The sequence below is a fragment of the Rutidosis leptorrhynchoides genome, chromosome 1 (assembly GCF_046630445.1).
Source record: "Rutidosis leptorrhynchoides isolate AG116_Rl617_1_P2 chromosome 1, CSIRO_AGI_Rlap_v1, whole genome shotgun sequence".
NCBI lineage: Eukaryota > Viridiplantae > Streptophyta > Magnoliopsida > Asterales > Asteraceae > Rutidosis > Rutidosis leptorrhynchoides.
In genome coordinates, this window is record NC_092333.1 from 478,483,999 (window position 1) to 478,501,618 (window position 17,620).

Here is a 17,620-nt window from a genome sequence, read left to right on the forward strand (position 1 = left end):
GCTCGAACTGAAATTCCAAAAGCTGGCAATAATGTCACTGTTGAGTCTTTGCCACGCATCAAACGTGGAAGATCAATTGGTTCTGAAGATAAAAATCCTCGAAAAAGAAAATCAGCTGATAATGAGGTAAGAGAAAGTGTTCAAGAAGAACCACAAATCAATATTCCTTCTGCAGAGGATATTGATAAATGTAAATACTAAAATTGCGATAAATTATGCAATATTATGGAACCGAAATGAAACTAAAATCTCTATGAGATATTTTCATATAATGTTACAATGACATCATGAATAAAGATGATGATCTGGAACTAAAATCTGTCATTGAATATACAAAATGGACATGATTGAGCTCAATGGAAAGGAGCAATAAGAGCTGAATTAGAATCGCTCGATAAAAGAAAAGTTTTCGGATCAATCGTTATCACTTTTAAAGATGTGAAACGTATGGGATACAAATGAATTTTTATCCGAAAAGAAATGTGCAAATGAAGTTACAAGGCAAAACTAGACTTGTAACTCAATATTTCCCACAAAGACCAGAAATGAATTAGGAGGAAAAATTATCCTCCTGTAATGGATACAATTACTTATTAGATACTTAATCAACCTGGTAGTTATTTAAATGCATCTCATGAATGTTGTTACTACTTATCTGTATGGATCACTTAATAGTGATATATATGAATATACCTAAAGGGTTAAGGTATCATAAGCATCTAATGTAAAACCCAAGGGAATATATTCCATTAAATCACAAAGATTTCTAAGTGGGTTTATACAAACGGGACGTATGTGGCATAACCGATTAAATGACTACTTGATAAAAAAAAGGGTATAAATATAAACTTATTTTGCACGTATGTTTTATAAAAACAATGTTCGGATATGAGATCGTAGTTGTTTATGTCAATGTTCTTAACATCATATGAACAAATAAAGAGATCTATGAAATCATTCAACTTCTAAAGAATTATTTTGAAATGAAAGATCTTGAAAAAACCAAGTATTACCTTGGATTGCAAATTGAGCATATGCCTAATGGTTTACTTGTACATCAAACAACTTATACCGAAAAGATTTTAAAACATTTTTTTTTAAAGACAAACTCATTGTTGTTAGATCACTCAATATTGACACTGATCTATTTCATCCCTGCGAAGATCATGAAAATTTTAACAGATCAGAAGTTCTATATTTTAGTGCAATTGAGGTTCTTATGTATCTTATAGATTATACAAGATCTGACATTTCTTTTGCAGTTAATTTGTTGACAAGGTTCAGCTCAGCCCCTACCAAAAGACATTGGAATGGGATCAAACAAATAGTTTGATACCTTCGGGGAACTACTGATTTATAATTATTTTATTCTAACAACTCGAAACAAGATTTGTTTGGTTATACAGATGCAGATTATTTATCCGATCTACATAAAGCTAAATCTCAAACTGGATATGTATTCCTAAATGGAGGCACCGCAATATCATGACGTTCTCAAAACAAACACTTGTTGCAACATCATCAAATCATGCCGAAGTGATTGCATTACATGAAGCTACTCGGGAATGATTTTAGTTAAGATCAATGATACAAATCATTATTGATTCTTGTGGACTAGAACGCTATAAAAGCGTAACAACTATCTATGAAGATAATACAGCTTACATAATACAAATGAAAGAAGAGTATCAAAAATGACAGAACAAAACATAAATTGTAACATCCCGCCTTTTTCCGTCAACTTTTCCGTTTAACTATTTATGTTCCGTTATATGTTTATAACACGTCTCGTTGATACGTGTTTGAATTATCTTGTTTAGATAATTCCCACACCCGTTTTAAAGTTAAGGGACCAAACTTGCCAAGGGTTGAAACTTTTGACTAGGTCAAAGAGTCAACCCTCATCCTCATCCATTCAATCTCATCTCTTTCACTCTTACTACTTCAACTTTTCTCTCAACTTCCATACAAAGATTCATCATCCAAAATCGAGCTAGCGGTCATCTTGCCAAACAAATTACATATTTGAACTCCTCGTGATCTCCTCTTCGATTCCATACCGACCTCATCAAATTTGGGTAACTTTCTAAAATCACTAATTTTATGTGTTCTTGAGATTTTTGAATTAAAAGGTTGTTAATTAGTGTCTATGGCTCAAGTCTAGTTTGATTATGTGTTTTGTATGCTTGTTCTTGCTATTTTAATGTAACTAGTTCACATTGAAAGTTCACATGCTTAATCTTGAATTTTAAGTGGTTATATGTTGTTTGATGTTAAGAGTTCATGTTTTAATCTTGTTCCTAGTGTTACTAGCTTCATTTGGATGTAAAGATTTATCAAAGAAACCTCTTAAACTTGATTATGAAATTTGGTGATTTTTGGTTAGGGTTTCATGAACTAGGAATGGATTTTTGATGCTTTAAATGCTTGAAAATGTCGATTGTAAGTGTTAGGTTGTGTTGTATGCTTAATTACCTTCGCTACGGCATATCGTTCGTGTAATTTGATTGCCAAATCATTAAATTGCATTTATGACTTGTATGCATTGAATGGGGAACATTAATTGTGGTTTTTGGTTGTTATAAGTGGAAGTTTGATTGATGATATGTGTTTAGTCGCATTCCTCGTCAAAATACCTTTCCAACGATGTATGATAGGCGTTATAAGTGTTTGCGGGTCAAGAGTTGTGTTAGAATTGGTTTTGGCTCGTGCATAGTTTGAAAGACAGAAAAATAGCTGAACTACAGGTCGCGCGGCGTGCACCCTACCCCGCGCGGCGCGCCAAATGGCCTGGACAGATTCTGACCTCCATGTCCCTTTTAACGTGAAATGTTTGACTAGCTACCGACCTCCGATTCACATGAAACTTGTTTTAATATACTTGTATATGAATAATTAGCATGGAAAATTTGTCCGGGACCCGACCCGAACATGTTGACTTTTTCGTTGACTTTGACCCGACCAAGTTTGACTTTTTTGTCAAACTTAACCAATTAATTATGCAATCTTCCTAACATGCTTTTATACTTGTATCTTGCATGAAACTTGACAATTTGCTTCACATGCTATATTAATCGAGTCGTATTGAGCCATAGGACTAATTAAACATCTTTGACCCTTCGTGACTATCGTTATTGATACAACCTAATTGTTTAGGTCGAGACTAGCATTGTTCTTTGCACGTTTACTTGTTGAAGTACTATTTCACTCTTGCAATCAAAGGTGAGATCATAGTCCCACTTTTACTCTTTTTGAACTTATATTTGGGATGAGAAAACATAAACGATTCTTTTGAACTAAGTGAACACAAGAACGGGAAAACAAACATTCTACATACGAGTTTAGAACAAAAAGCCTCAATTCGATTATCATTAGTTACACTTGACGGGTGTAAGCGAGAACTTATGTTATATGGCCATATGGGTTGACAACCCTCATCTTTGACGGTTCGCTACCGTCTACGGATGAAATATATTTTCGAGAATCAGTGTTTGTTCTAGCACTATGGATGGGGTATACAATGGATGGAATGTTAAGCTTTGATAATTGGGTGCTCGTGAATATTAACTTTTTGAATGATTTACTATTATTTCAACTTTGCAAACCTTGTGGTTCGACTTACTTACTTTTGCTCACTTACTTACTTAAACCTATGATTTCACCAACATTTTCGTTGACAGATTCTCTATGTTTTTCTCAGGTCCTTGAACTTAGGTGATACATGCTTCCGCTCATACTTTTTGATACTTGCTTTGGATGTCGAGTATAATTGCATACGTGGAGCGTCTTTTTGGCTTCTTTAAACTATGTCGCACGTGTTTCATATGAACTATAACTTTGTTGTGTACTTGTCTTGGGAATTACTTTGTAAACGTTGAAACATCCTTTTATGAAATGAATGCGACATATTTTCAGTCAAACCTTGTTATAAATACTTATAACCATGTAATGGGACCGTAGGTAGCTGACGCCGTCATTTGACGATTTGTCGGGGTCGCTACAAGTGGTATCAGAGCCTTGGTTGTAGGGATTTAGAGTTCATTGGTGTCAACCCCGAGTCATAGGGTACATTGGTGAGTCTAGACTACAACCGGCATATAGACTTGACATAGGAATTACTTGACTACTTGTGCATTTATATTCGAACTCTCTCACTCATATCTACTCTTATTCTATCTAAATCTTGCGTTGTATAATTTAATTGACACGCCACCTTGACTATATGATGTAATGTCGAATGCACATATGAATTAGGGTAATATAATTCCCGAAAATTATATTACGGTGACTCATATGAACATACCGACATTATGACATAAAGAATTTAAGGCAAGTCAAGGATAATTTTCTCTTTATCTTTATTCCATATCACGGTTAGTATTATTTAGAATACTAACCAACGGTATTCTTGTGTTTTGAAGGAACATGGCTCGTCGACGCGCCCCTCCCGAAACTCCCGAACAAGCTTTGCAACGCATGATAGCCACCGCCGTGGATGCGGCCATGGCCGGTCACTCGTCCAACAACAACAATAATAACAACAACAACAACCAAGGAGCCGGTAACTCTAGCGAAGGGTGCTCCTACAAAGCTTTCATGGGGTGCAAACCTCACTCTTATGATGGGACCGGTGGACCGGTTGTGCTTACTCGTTGGTTTGAACAAACCGAGGCCGTCTTTAGCATAAGCGGTTGTCGGGATCAAGACAAGGTCAAATACTCCACCCACACTTTCTCCGGGATTGCTCTAACATGGTGGAACACCTATGTTCAATCGGTGGGTACCGATGAAGCTCATGCCCTCTCTTGGGCCGATCTAAGGGAAAAGATGATTGTTGAATATTTTCCGCGCGAGGAAACCCGAAAGCTTGAGGAAGAACTAAGAGCTTTGAAAGCGGTCGGAAACGATCTTAAAGCTTATAATCAACGCTTCGCCGAACTATCCTTAATGTGTCCTAATCTTGTTAACCCCGAATCTCAAAGGATTGAGCTCTACATGCTCGGTCTTCCAAAAAGCATCAAACAAGGGGTGATGTCATCCAAACCCACTACTCATCAAGCCGCTATGAACATGGCTCGCCAATTAATTGAAACGGTTGACGAAATCGTAGTGCCGGCTCCTAAGGCCGAGGACAAGTCGGGTGGCAACAAAAGGAAATGGGAAGCCACTCCATCAACCAACTACAACAACACCTTCACCAAAAAGCCTTTCAACAACGACGGCAAGAAGGGTTATGTCGGAAACTTACCTCTTTGCAACAAATGCCACAAGCATCATTACAGCGAATGTAACAAGCTAGTTTGTCACCGTTGCCAAGGAGTTGGTCATAGGTCCAACAATTGCACAAGCGCCGCCCCCGTCGCTCGAAAGGGGCCCAATCCTCCAAGAACGGCCACTTGTTATGAATGTTGTCAACCGGGTCACTATAGGAACGAATGCCCGAAGAAGAAAGCCAACCCCAACAACCGAGGCCGAGCCTTTAACATCAACACCGAGGAAGCCCGAGATGACAACGAATTAGTCACGGGTACGTTTCTTCTCAACAACACTTATGTTACATGCTTATTCGATTCGGGTGCCGATAAATGTTTTGTGTCTAAGACTTTGGCTCCTACTCTTTGCACTCCACCACACCCTTTAGATACTACTTACTCCATCGAAGTGGCCGATGGAAAACTCTTAAGTGCCGACACATATTACCGGGGGTGTACTTTGAACATTTTGGGTAATGAATTTGAAATTGACTTGATACCCATAGAACTAGGGAGTTTTGATGTAATAATCGGTATGAATTGGATGGTCAAAAATAAATCTCACATTCTTTGCGATCTTCACGCAATCCGAATTCCTATCGAGAATGGTGAACCATTGATTGTCTATGGCGACAAAAATTGCACCGGACTCAATCTCGTTTCGTGCCTTAAAGTTCGAAAGCTACTTCGCAAGGGTTGTTTCGCGATTCTTGCCCACGTTAAGAAAGTCGAGGCCGACGAGAAACGCATCGATGATGTGCCGATTGTTAGTGACTTTTCCGATGTGTTTCCCGACGAACTACCGGGTCTTCCACCTCATCGACCGGTTGAATTTCAAATCGATCTTATTCCAGGGGCTGCACCCGTAGCGCGTGCACCATATAGACTCGCTCCATCCGAATTGCAAGAATTGCAAAGTCAAATCCAAGAGTTACTCGACCGTGGTTTCATTCAACCTAGCCATTCACCATGGGGCGCTCCGATTTTGTTCGTCAAGAAGAAAGACGGATCCCTACGAATGTGCATTGATTATCGTGAACTAAACAAATTGACGGTTAAGAACCGATATCCTCTTCCTCGCATCGATGACCTCTTTGATCAACTACAAGGTTCTCGTGTATATTCAAAAATCGATCTCCGTTCGGGTTATCATCAACTAAGGGTTAAGGGGGAAGATATCTCCAAAACCGCTTTCCGGACTCGCTATGGTAGTTATGAATTCCTTGTCATGCCTTTCGGTCTCACTAACGCACCGGCGGTGTTCATGGATCTCATGAACCGCGTGTGCAAACCTTACCTCGACAAATTCGTTATCGTGTTCATCGATGATATTTTGGTCTATTCTAAAAACGAAGAGGAACACAAAGAACATCTCCGACTCGTGCTTGAACTCTTGAGAAAAGAACAACTCTATGCCAAGTTCTCCAAGTGTGAATTTTGGTTGAAGGAAGTTCAATTCCTCGGTCATGTTGTAAGTGATCAAGGCATTAAAGTCGATCCCGCGAAAATCGAAGCCATTAGTAAATGGGAGACTCCTACTACTCCTACTCAAATTCGTCAATTCTTGGGTCTCGCCGGATACTATCGTAAATTCATCAACGACTTTTCCTTAATCGCTCGCCCTTTAACCGCGTTAACTCACAAGGACCGAAAGTTCATTTGGTCATCCGAACAAGAAACCGCTTTTCAAATCTTGAAAACCAAGCTAACCACCGCTCCTATCTTGTCACTTCCCGAAGGCAATGATGATTTTGTTGTATATTGTGATGCCTCGAAAAACGGTTATGGGTGTGTACTAATGCAACGAAAGAAAGTCATTGCTTATGCCTCTTGACAACTCAAAGTTCACGAACGAAACTACACGACACATGATCTTGAACTCGGTGCCGTCATCTTTGCACTTAAGCTATGGAGACATCATCTTCTTGGTACCAAGAGTACTATCTTTACCGATCACAAAAGTCTCCAACATATCTTCGATCAAAAGCAACTAAACATGAGACAACGAAGGTGGATTGAGACCTTGAACGATTATAATTGCGAGCTTCGTTATCACCCCGGAAAGGCAAATGTAGTGGCCGATGCCTTAAGTCGAAAGGAAAGAGCGGTGCCTCTTCGCGTCCGAGCATTAAACATCACCATCCACTCAAACCTTAGTAGCCAAATTCGTGTAGCCCAAGAGGAGGCTCTTAAAGACAACCACATCGGACGTGAACTTTTAAACATCCTCGTCTCTCGATTCGAAGTTAAGGAGAACGGACTTCGATATTACGCCGGAAGAATTTGGGTGCCTAGATATGGCGACTTACGAAACCTCATCCTAGACGAAGCCCACAAATCACGATATTCGATTCATCCCGGCGCCAATAAGATGTACCATGACCTTAAAGAACAATATTGGTGGCCGAATATTAAAAAGGAGGTTGCTAGATACGTTGCCAAATGTTTGACTTGCGCTAAAGTCAAAGCCGAACACCAAAGACCGTCCGGGTTACTTCAACAACCCGAGATCCCACAATGGAAGTGGGAAAGGATCACGATGGATTTTATCACCAAATTACCGAAAACGTCGGGCGGTTATGATACTATTTGGGTCATTGTCGATCGCCTCACCAAATCCGCGCACTTTCTCGCCATGAAAGAGACCGACAAAATGGAGAAACTTGCACAACTTTACATCAAGGAGATCGTAGCCCGTCACGGTGTACCTTTATCGATTATCTCCGACCGAGATGGTAATTTCGTTTCTAGATTTTGGCGTACTTTACAAGAAGCGTTGGGAACGCGTTTAGACATGAGCACCGCATATCATCCTCAAACCGATGGGCAAAGTGAACGTACGATACAAACCTTGGAGGACATGCTACGAGCTTGTGTTGTTGATTTTGGAAAAGCTTGGGACAAGCACTTACCTCTCGCCGAATTCTCTTACAACAATAGTTATCATGCGAGTATCCAGGCCGCACCTTTTGAAGCGTTGTATGGTCGAAAATGTCGCTCTCCTCTTTGTTGGGCCGAAGTGGGTGACGTGCAAATTTCCGGGCCCGAACTCATTCACGAAACAACCGAGAAGATTCTTCAAATCCGAGATAAGCTTCAGACGGCCCGGAGTCGTCAAAAATGCTATACCGACAAAAGACGGAAAGACCTCGAATTTCAAGTCGGTGACCGCGTCATGTTAAAAGTCGCACCTTGGAAGGGTGTCATTCGTTTTGGGAAACGTGGGAAACTAAATCCGCGGTATGTTGGCCCTTTCGAAATCTTAGAGCGTGTTGGAACCGTTGCGTATCGTTTGGATCTTCCGCCGCAACTAAGCTCCGTCCACCCTACATTTCACGTATCTAACTTGAAGAAATGTCTTGCCGAGCCCGATATCGTCGTTCCTCTTGAGGAACTCACTATTAACGACAAACTCCATTTTGTGGAGGAACCGGTTGAAATTGTGGACTACGTCGAGAAGGAATTAAAACAAAGCCGGATCCCGATTGTTAAGGTTCGTTGGAACGCCAAAAGAGGACCCGAGTTTACTTGGGAAAGAGAAGATCAAATGCGAAAGAAACACCCTCATCTATTCCAGGTTCCGGAAACGTCAGATTCCGAGGAAGAAACAACGACTACTACGCCTACCTAAATTTCGGGACGAAATTTCTTTTAAGGTGTAGGTAATGTAACATCCCGCCTTTTTCCGTCAACTTTTCCGTTTAACTATTTATGTTCCGTTATATGTTTATAACACGTCTCGTTGATACGTGTTTGAATTATCTTGTTTAGGTAATTCCCACACCCGTTTTAAAGTTAAGGGACCAAACTTGCCAAGGGTTGAAACTTTTGACTAGGTCAAAGAGTCAACCCTCATCCTCATCCATTCAATCTCATCTCTTTCACTCTTACTACTTCAACTTTTCTCTCAACTTCCATACAAAGATTCATCATCCAAAATCGAGCTAGCGGTCATCTTGCCAAACAAATTACATATTTGAACTCCTCGTGATCTCCTCTTCGATTCCATACCGACCTCATCAAATTTGGGTAACTTTCTAAAATCACTAATTTTATGTGTTCTTGAGATTTTTGAATTAAAAGGTTGTTAATTAGTGTCTATGGCTCAAGTCTAGTTTGATTATGTGTTTTGTATGCTTGTTCTTGCTATTTTAATGTAACTAGTTCACATTGAAAGTTCACATGCTTAATCTTGAATTTTAAGTGGTTATATGTTGTTTGATGTTAAGAGTTCATGTTTTAATCTTGTTCCTAGTGTTACTAGCTTCATTTGGATGTAAAGATTTATCAAAGAAACCTCTTAAACTTGATTATGAAATTTGGTGATTTTTGGTTAGGGTTTCATGAACTAGGAATGGATTTTTGATGCTTTAAATGCTTGAAAATGTCGATTGTAAGTGTTAGGTTGTGTTGTATGCTTAATTACCTTCGCTACGGCATATCGTTCGTGTAATTTGATTGCCAAATCATTAAATTGCATTTATGACTTGTATGCATTGAATGGGGAACATTAATTGTGGTTTTTGGTTGTTATAAGTGGAAGTTTGATTGATGATATGTGTTTAGTCGCATTCCTCGTCAAAATACCTTTCCAACGATGTATGATAGGCGTTATAAGTGTTTGCGGGTCAAGAGTTGTGTTAGAATTGGTTTTGGCTCGTGCATAGTTTGAAAGACAGAAAAATAGCTGAACTACAGGTCGCGCGGCGCGCACCCTACCCCGCGCGGCGCGCCAAATGGCCTGGACAGATTCTGACCTCCATGTCCCTTTTAACGTGAAATGTTTGACTAGCTACCGACCTCCGATTCACATGAAACTTGTTTTAATATACTTGTATATGAATAATTAGCATGGAAAATTTGTCCGGGACCCGACCCGAACATGTTGACTTTTTCGTTGACTTTGACCCGACCAAGTTTGACTTTTTTGTCAAACTTAACCAATTAATTATGCAATCTTCCTAACATGCTTTTATACTTGTATCTTGCATGAAACTTGACAATTTGCTTCACATGCTATATTAATCGAGTCGTATTGAGCCATAGGACTAATTGAACATCTTTGACCCTTCGTGACTATCGTTATTGATACAACCTAATTGTTTAGGTCGAGACTAGCATTGTTCTTTGCACGTTTACTTGTTGAAGTACTATTTCACTCTTGCAATCAAAGGTGAGATCATAGTCCCACTTTTACTCTTTTTGAACTTATATTTGGGATGAGAAAACATAAACGATTCTTTTGAACTAAGTGAACACAAGAACGGGAAAACAAACATTCTACATACGAGTTTAGAACAAAAAGCCTCAATTCGATTATCATTAGTTACACTTGACGGGTGTAAGCGAGAACTTATGTTATATGGCCATATGGGTTGACAACCCTCATCTTTGACGGTTCGCTACCGTCTACGGATGAAATATATTTTCGAGAATCAGTGTTTGTTCTAGCACTATGGATGGGGTATACAATGGATGGAATGTTAAGCTTTGATAATTGGGTGCTCGTGAATATTAACTTTTTGAATGATTTACTATTATTTCAACTTTGCAAACCTTGTGGTTCGACTTACTTACTTTTGCTCACTTACTTACTTAAACCTATGATTTCACCAACGTTTTCGTTGACAGATTCTCTATGTTTTTCTCAGGTCCTTGAACTTAGGTGATACATGCTTCCGCTCATACTTTTTGATACTTGCTTTGGATGTCGAGTATAATTGCATACGTGGAGCGTCTTTTTGGCTTCTTTAAACTATGTCGCACGTGTTTCATATGAACTATAACTTTGTTGTGTACTTGTCTTGGGAATTACTTTGTAAACGTTGAAACATCCTTTTATGAAATGAATGCGACATATTTTCAGTCAAACCTTGTTATAAATACTTATAACCATGTAATGGGACCGTAGGTAGCTGACGCCGTCATTTGACGATTTGTCGGGGTCGCTACATAAATGCTGACGAGGCGCTAAAGCTATAAACGGTCTTAACGGTCATAAGTTTGATGGAAAAGAATGGTATATTGGTAAGGCTCAGAAAAAGACTGAAAGGGAATGGGAACTGAAACAACGGTTTGAACAAACCATGAAGGAGACTGTAGACAAATCACAAGGGCCAAACTTGTACATAAAAGATTTAGATGATACAGTTTCAGATGAAAACCTCAGATTTTTCTCATATACTCAAGATATCGTAAAAGACAACCAGATTAAAATGAGATACGTTCAATCAACAACTCTGCTGATCTTTATACCAAAGCACTGCTAACTGCTATTTTCAGAACACACGTTCATAATATTGGCATGAGGCATGTTCAGAAGATGTAACAACTCAGGCGTTGCCTACTTGAGGGGGAGTCAACTTTATGCTGCACTCTTTTTCCCTTAGCTAAAGTTTTATCCCAATGAGTTTTCTTTAGCAAGGTTTTTAACGAGGCAGTACTAGTTATTCTCTAATAAAATTGTCATCCAAGGGGGAGTGTTATAAAATATCTAGATTGTGTTATAAAATATCTAGATTGGATGTTAATTTTATTATTATTATATTTCTTGCATAGTAATATTTTATACTATAAATAGACATGTATGGTAACCATTTAAGGTGCACCATTTTTCTCTTGAAATATCAATATCAATATTTCTTCTCTCCTTCTTCTCTCTTTTTCTCTCTTTGTTCTTATAACCATTAAAGGTAGTTATAAGCCTACTGAATTATAACATATTTATCTTTTTAAAGAAGGTTTATTATTATTTTTGTTTTTTTTTTAAATTTATTAATATTTTTTTAAACAAAAAATAATTTTTTAAAATAATATATATATTTTTTGTTTTTATTAAGTTTTTATTTTTTTTCTTTCAAATTTTTATTTTTTTTTATTTTTTTAATTGAAATGGGTTGGAAACGAGTTTCAACGAGTCTAGATGGACCTTCTAATAGATTAACGGACTAAAGATGAGTCCATTTTAGATTCATTCCCTTTATTATCTCGAGACCCATTGAACCCAAATGGTTGACCCAATGGACCCATTTTTTGTCTTGATTGCCAGGTTTAGTAATAAGCTATACTAAAAAAATAGTAATATTGTAATTAGAGAAACCTGAAGCACTGAATTGTTTGCATAGCCTAACTCTCCATCACCAATATTCATATGTAGGATGTTTTCTAGTTTCATGGCTTTATTTTCTTTGTCTTCGTTTGGTTGTAGTATTGCCTGATAATTGCTTTGAAATGGGTCTTCCACAAGCTTAAATATACAACCATAAAGATGAGTTATGTTTAAGAAAAAAATGAACTATGTGTTAAATAATACAGTAATTGATTGATATGATATTATTGATTGTCTGATTCGTAGCATACAAGAGAGTGACTAATATAGCCAATAACCCTAGGAATGATAAACGGGCTAAGCCCAATATACATGAAAGATGGGCTAACAAATATGAGAACATAATATGTCTAACATTCCCCCGCAGTTGGAGCGGGAGTACTCCGGACGCTCAAACTGGATCTGAACTCGTCAAACAATGCAAACGGTAGACCTTTAGTGAAGATGTCGGCAAACTGATATCTGGACGGCACGTGTAGGACCCGTACTTGTCCCTGAGCAACTAGATCACGAACAAAGTGAATATCAATCTCAATGTGCTTGGTCCGTTGGTGCTGAACTGGATTAGTGGCGAGATAGATAAGAGCTGACATTGTCACAGTAGACAAGAGTAGCCGACGTGAGAGGACAGTGTAACTCTCGAAGTAGATTACGAACCCAACAAGTCTCGGCAACTGCATTGGCAACCCCAGGATACTCTGCTTCGGCACTGGAGCGAGAGGGCGTTAGTTGCCGCTTAGATGACCAGGATAGGAGGTTATTGCCGAGAAAAACGCAGTAACCAGATGTGGATCGCCTAGTAGTGGGGCAGCCTGCCCAATCAGCGTCAGAATAAGCAACGAGTGAGGTGGGAGAAGATGCATATAACTGAAGACCAAGGTCAGTGGTTCCCTAAATGTACCGAATGATCCTTTTGAGGGCATGCATATGCTGCTCTCGAGGATCGTGCATGAAGAGAAATACCTGCTAAACTGCGTAAGAAATATCTGGTCTAGTAAACGTGAGATACTGTAATGCTCCGGCAAGACTCCGATAAAGAGTGGGGTCCTTGACAGGAGGACCATGGCAAGTAAACTTGGCACCCGGTTCAACCGGGGTCCGACAAGGGTGACAAGTGGGCATACCGGCCCGCTCGATAACCTCAGTGGCATACTGTTTCTGTGAGAGGAAAAGACCAGAAGCAGTACGAGTGGCGTGAACCCCAAGAAAGTAGTTCAATGGGCCCAAATCAGTCATAGCAAATTCCTTATGTAAGGAAGAAATAATCTGCTGAAGTAAACCTGTGGAAGAGGCAGTCAAGATAATATCAACATATAATAGTAGGTACGCAGTGGCGGATCCCTGGTGATAAATAAAAATAGAGGTGTCACATCGACTTTGATGAAAGCCGAGCCTCTGAGCATAACCTGCAAAGCGCTGAAATCAAGCGCGAGGGGCCTGTTTAAGGCCATATAAAGATTTCTGCAATAAGCAGACGTGATCCGGGTATCTGGGATCCCGAAACCCTGGTGGCTGATGCATATACACAGTCTCTGAGAGCTGTCCGTGAAGAAAGGCGTTCTTAACATCTAGCTGATGAATATGCCAGTGTCTAGAGACCGCAAGACTGAGGACAGTGCGTATCAATGCCGGTTTAACAACCGGGCTAAAAGTCTCATCACAATCAATGCCAACCTGTTGGCTGCGGCCGTTAGCAACCAGTCGAGCCTTGTACCTTCTCAAATTACCTTCTGCATCATACTTGTGCTTAAAGAGCCACATGGAGCGAACTATGTTCGTGTCCGATGGGCGAGGCACAAGAGTCCAAGTACAGTTGTTAATTAAAGCATTATATTCATCAGTCATAGCTTGTTTCCAGTTAGGGACGTGAAGAGCGTCAAGGTAAGTGCGTGGGATAGGAGATATGACAGTGGTGTGAAGGTTAAGTCGTTGCACCGGTTTGGTGGTGCCAAGGCGTGTGCGTGTGATCATAGGATGAGTAGAAGTGAAGGAGGATGTAGCCTCTGAAGGAGGAGGCTGTGTCTCCGGAAGGTGGTGCTGGGTGGTGGTTGTGACGGTAGCCTCAGTAGGAGGAGGCTGAGTCTCCGGTAAGGAATCAGTATGTGATGTGGTATCTGTAGCCTCCGTAAGAGGAGGCTGAGTCTCCGGGGATGGATCGGGAGTAGGAGTGGATAAGGAAAAAGATCAGAAAAATAAGCTTGGCGGAGGATCCAGAAAGTCATATGGCGGTGGCTGAGTGGGTGTCATGGAACCAAACGGAAATGAATTCTCATCGAAGGTGACATGACGGGAGAGAATGATTCGGTTGGTGGTGAGATCCAGACAGCGGTAACCCCGATGATTGGAAGGGTACCCGAGAAAGATACATGGAGTGGAGCGAGGAGCAAGTTTGTGTGTGGTGGGAAGGTGAGGGTAGTAAAGGCAACCGAAGACTCGAAGAGTGGCATAGTTAGGTTTTTGTTTGTAGAGACGGAAGTGCGGGATATCATGATTGATGACAGAAGAAGGAAGAATGTTAAGTAGGTAGGCTGCCATGTGAAGAGCTTCCACCCAGTAAGTGGGCGGGAGATGAGCTTGAAACAATAAGGTGCGAATTAGATTGTTAATGGTGCGGAGCATGAGTTCGGACTTTCCATTTTGCTGAGAGGTGTGAGGGCAGGAGAATCGGAATTGGATACCATTGGTTTGAAGAAGTTGATGGAAAGCGGTGTTATTGAATTCACCCCCATTATCACATTGAAAGGCTTTGATTTCTTTGTTAAATTGAGTGCGAACAAATGTACGAAATTGTATGAATGTGCTAAGTGCGTCAGATTTATTGCGTAGCAGAAAGACCCATACATAGTGCGAAAAATGATCAAGGAAGATAATATAATATTTTAAACCACTGAGGCTAGAAACAGGAGATGCCCATAAATCAGAATGGATAATATCAAAAGTAGCATTAACATTAACATTAGAACTAGAAACAGAAAAAGGGAGTCACACGTGTTTGCCAAGCTGACAGGCATGACAAAGAACGGGAGACGACGTTTTATTACAAATAATATCTTTATTAGAAAGGAGTCTTCGGAAAACATCATGTTCGGGATGTCCGAGACGCTGATGCCATGTAACCGGACTGGTGAGAAGAGCCTGCTGAGAAAAGTGAGAATTTGGTGATGTAAGTGGGTAAAGATCTCCGGTGCTATCACATCGGAGAAGCAGACGCTGTGTCAAATAATCTTTCACAGAAAAACCAAAAGGATCAAATTCAACCGAAACGAGATTATCACGAGTAAATTGACGAACATATATGAGGTTTTTAACGATGTTAGGGGTTACAAGTACATTATTTAGATGTAATGGTCGGTGGTCATTGGGTAACAAGCTATGGCCGGTGTTAGTGACGGGAATGGTGTTTCCGTTACCAACGAAAACTGATGAATATTTGCAATTATTAAAAACAGTACTAAGATTATTGATACTAGAGGTAAGATGTAAAGACGCACCCGTGTCCATGTGCCACTCGGCACGACCGTAATCGGGCTGAGATGTGTAAAGACATTGAGCTTGCTGTTGAGCCTGCTGTTGGGCTTGAATAATTTTCAAAAGTTGAGCATTAGTATCGTTATCCATAGCTAGAGGCTTTTTTTTTTCTTTTCGGAATCAGATCAGTCAGAATAGCTAATTAAAATGTAGACAAAAATAATGAATGAAAGTGAAACCTATTTCTACTCCTTTTTCTTTTCTTTGTTCGATGCAGTAAAGAGAGAATGGTCCACCCTTTATTTCATACACCAACTACCACAATCTTTTATTCTCCTTTTTTGACTTCCAGTAAAAAAGAAACACACACACCTACTCAAGAACTTCACAATCCTTATCTTGTTCTTTTTCTTCTTGTTCTATTCTTGAAAGACGATAATTTCCCCTTTTTTTTATCTTGTTCTACAGCCGTGCAAAAATAAGAAATAAAAAAAAAAAAAAACAGCTTTTTTTTTTACAGACCTGAAAAAAAATAAAACGCGGAGTTCACGGCGATAGTGGCGGCGGTTCACGGCGACGGTGGCGGTGATTCAGGGCGGCGGTTCTAGGTGTTTACAGCGAAGATGAACAAATTAAAAATGGGTTTTTGGTCGGAATGTTCCCACGATGCGAATTGTGCTGGAGGTGAGTTTAAATGCGCCCGATTAAAAATTGATTTCCGCGAAAATAGAAGCTACTGGCAGCCGACTGTGGCGGCACGTGAAGGCTGATTTACAGGTAACCGGAGTTGTGCCGGATTTTGAGCCCCAAATTGTGTCGTGTTTAGATTCTATTTAACCTAGCTCGATACCATGTTCAATAATACAGTAATTGATTGATATGATATTATTGATTGTCTGATTCGTAGCATACAAGAGAGTGACTAATATAGCCACTAACCCTAGGAATGATAAACGGGCCAAGCCCAATATACATGAAACATGGGCTAACAAATATGAGAACATAATATGTCTAACACTATGAGGTTATGGAAGTGTTGAGATGAATAAATAAATAAATAAATAAATATGTATATATTCGTGATGGGTAATGGATGTGAGAGTATTTGCCAAGTGCACAGGTCATTGGATACATATCATACCGAGGCTTCTAGAATTAGTTCAATAATAATACAGTATGTCGGTATGATATGGGCAATCTCTGCTGTACATGTATGGGCAATTTGTATTTGCAGATCCACAATCATTCATTGTTACACATATCTATATTGATGTTGTACATATTAATATGTAGAGTATTTATTGTTTTGCACAAGATAGTTTAGTGGTTGGTGAAATGGTATTACATTAGAGTAATATTTAGTGTTTATTGTCTGGTACAAGTGTACAACATAGTTTAGTGATTGGTGAAATGGTATTTTTATGTTTAGAGGTGATCATAAAAATGGGTCAGAAATATCACCGAATATCCAGTTAGAACGTGTGTATATATTTGTATAAGGATACTCACCTCACCAAGTAACATGTATAACTGTGTATAAGGAAACACTTCTTCTTTTCTTTTAAGATAATTATTAATAACAATTAGTTTAGTGACCCGTAAATTTATGAGTTTGATAAAAAAAAAATCAACATTATAATATTACATTCATTGACGCGTGAATTAATACATGTAATTTGTTCAGAAATTCGAAGATCCATTTTTAATCAATTTCAATGTCCATTTTTAACCTTGAAATGGACACCGGAAAGAAGACACGCACTACAAAAAAATCCCTCTTTTGTGACGAGGA

General features: G+C 39.4%; 2 protein-coding genes across 2 annotated transcripts in view; both read right to left on the reverse strand.

Moving 5' to 3' along the window:
• LOC139874877 (S-adenosyl-L-methionine:benzoic acid/salicylic acid carboxyl methyltransferase 3-like) overlaps positions 1-16,126 on the reverse strand; it is a 65,788-nt gene extending 49,662 nt beyond the window's left edge. The window contains exons 1-2 of the mRNA XM_071862273.1: positions 15,852-16,126; positions 12,352-12,498 (exon numbers count right to left, since the gene is read on the reverse strand). Coding sequence (XP_071718374.1) covers positions 12,352-12,426 — 75 coding nt within the window. The 5' untranslated portion in view covers positions 12,427-12,498; positions 15,852-16,126. The remainder of the gene's footprint in view (positions 1-12,351; positions 12,499-15,851) is intronic.
• On the reverse strand, positions 12,752-14,121 carry LOC139839955 (uncharacterized mitochondrial protein AtMg00810-like). The gene is made up of 4 exons (XM_071830173.1): positions 13,798-14,121; positions 13,333-13,701; positions 12,952-13,251; positions 12,752-12,862 (listed from the first exon to the last, which is right to left on the reverse strand). The coding sequence occupies exons 1-4, from the start codon at positions 14,119-14,121 to the stop codon at positions 12,752-12,754; spliced, it is 1,104 nt and encodes a 367-aa protein (XP_071686274.1).
• Positions 16,127-17,620: the final 1,494 nt, after the last annotated feature.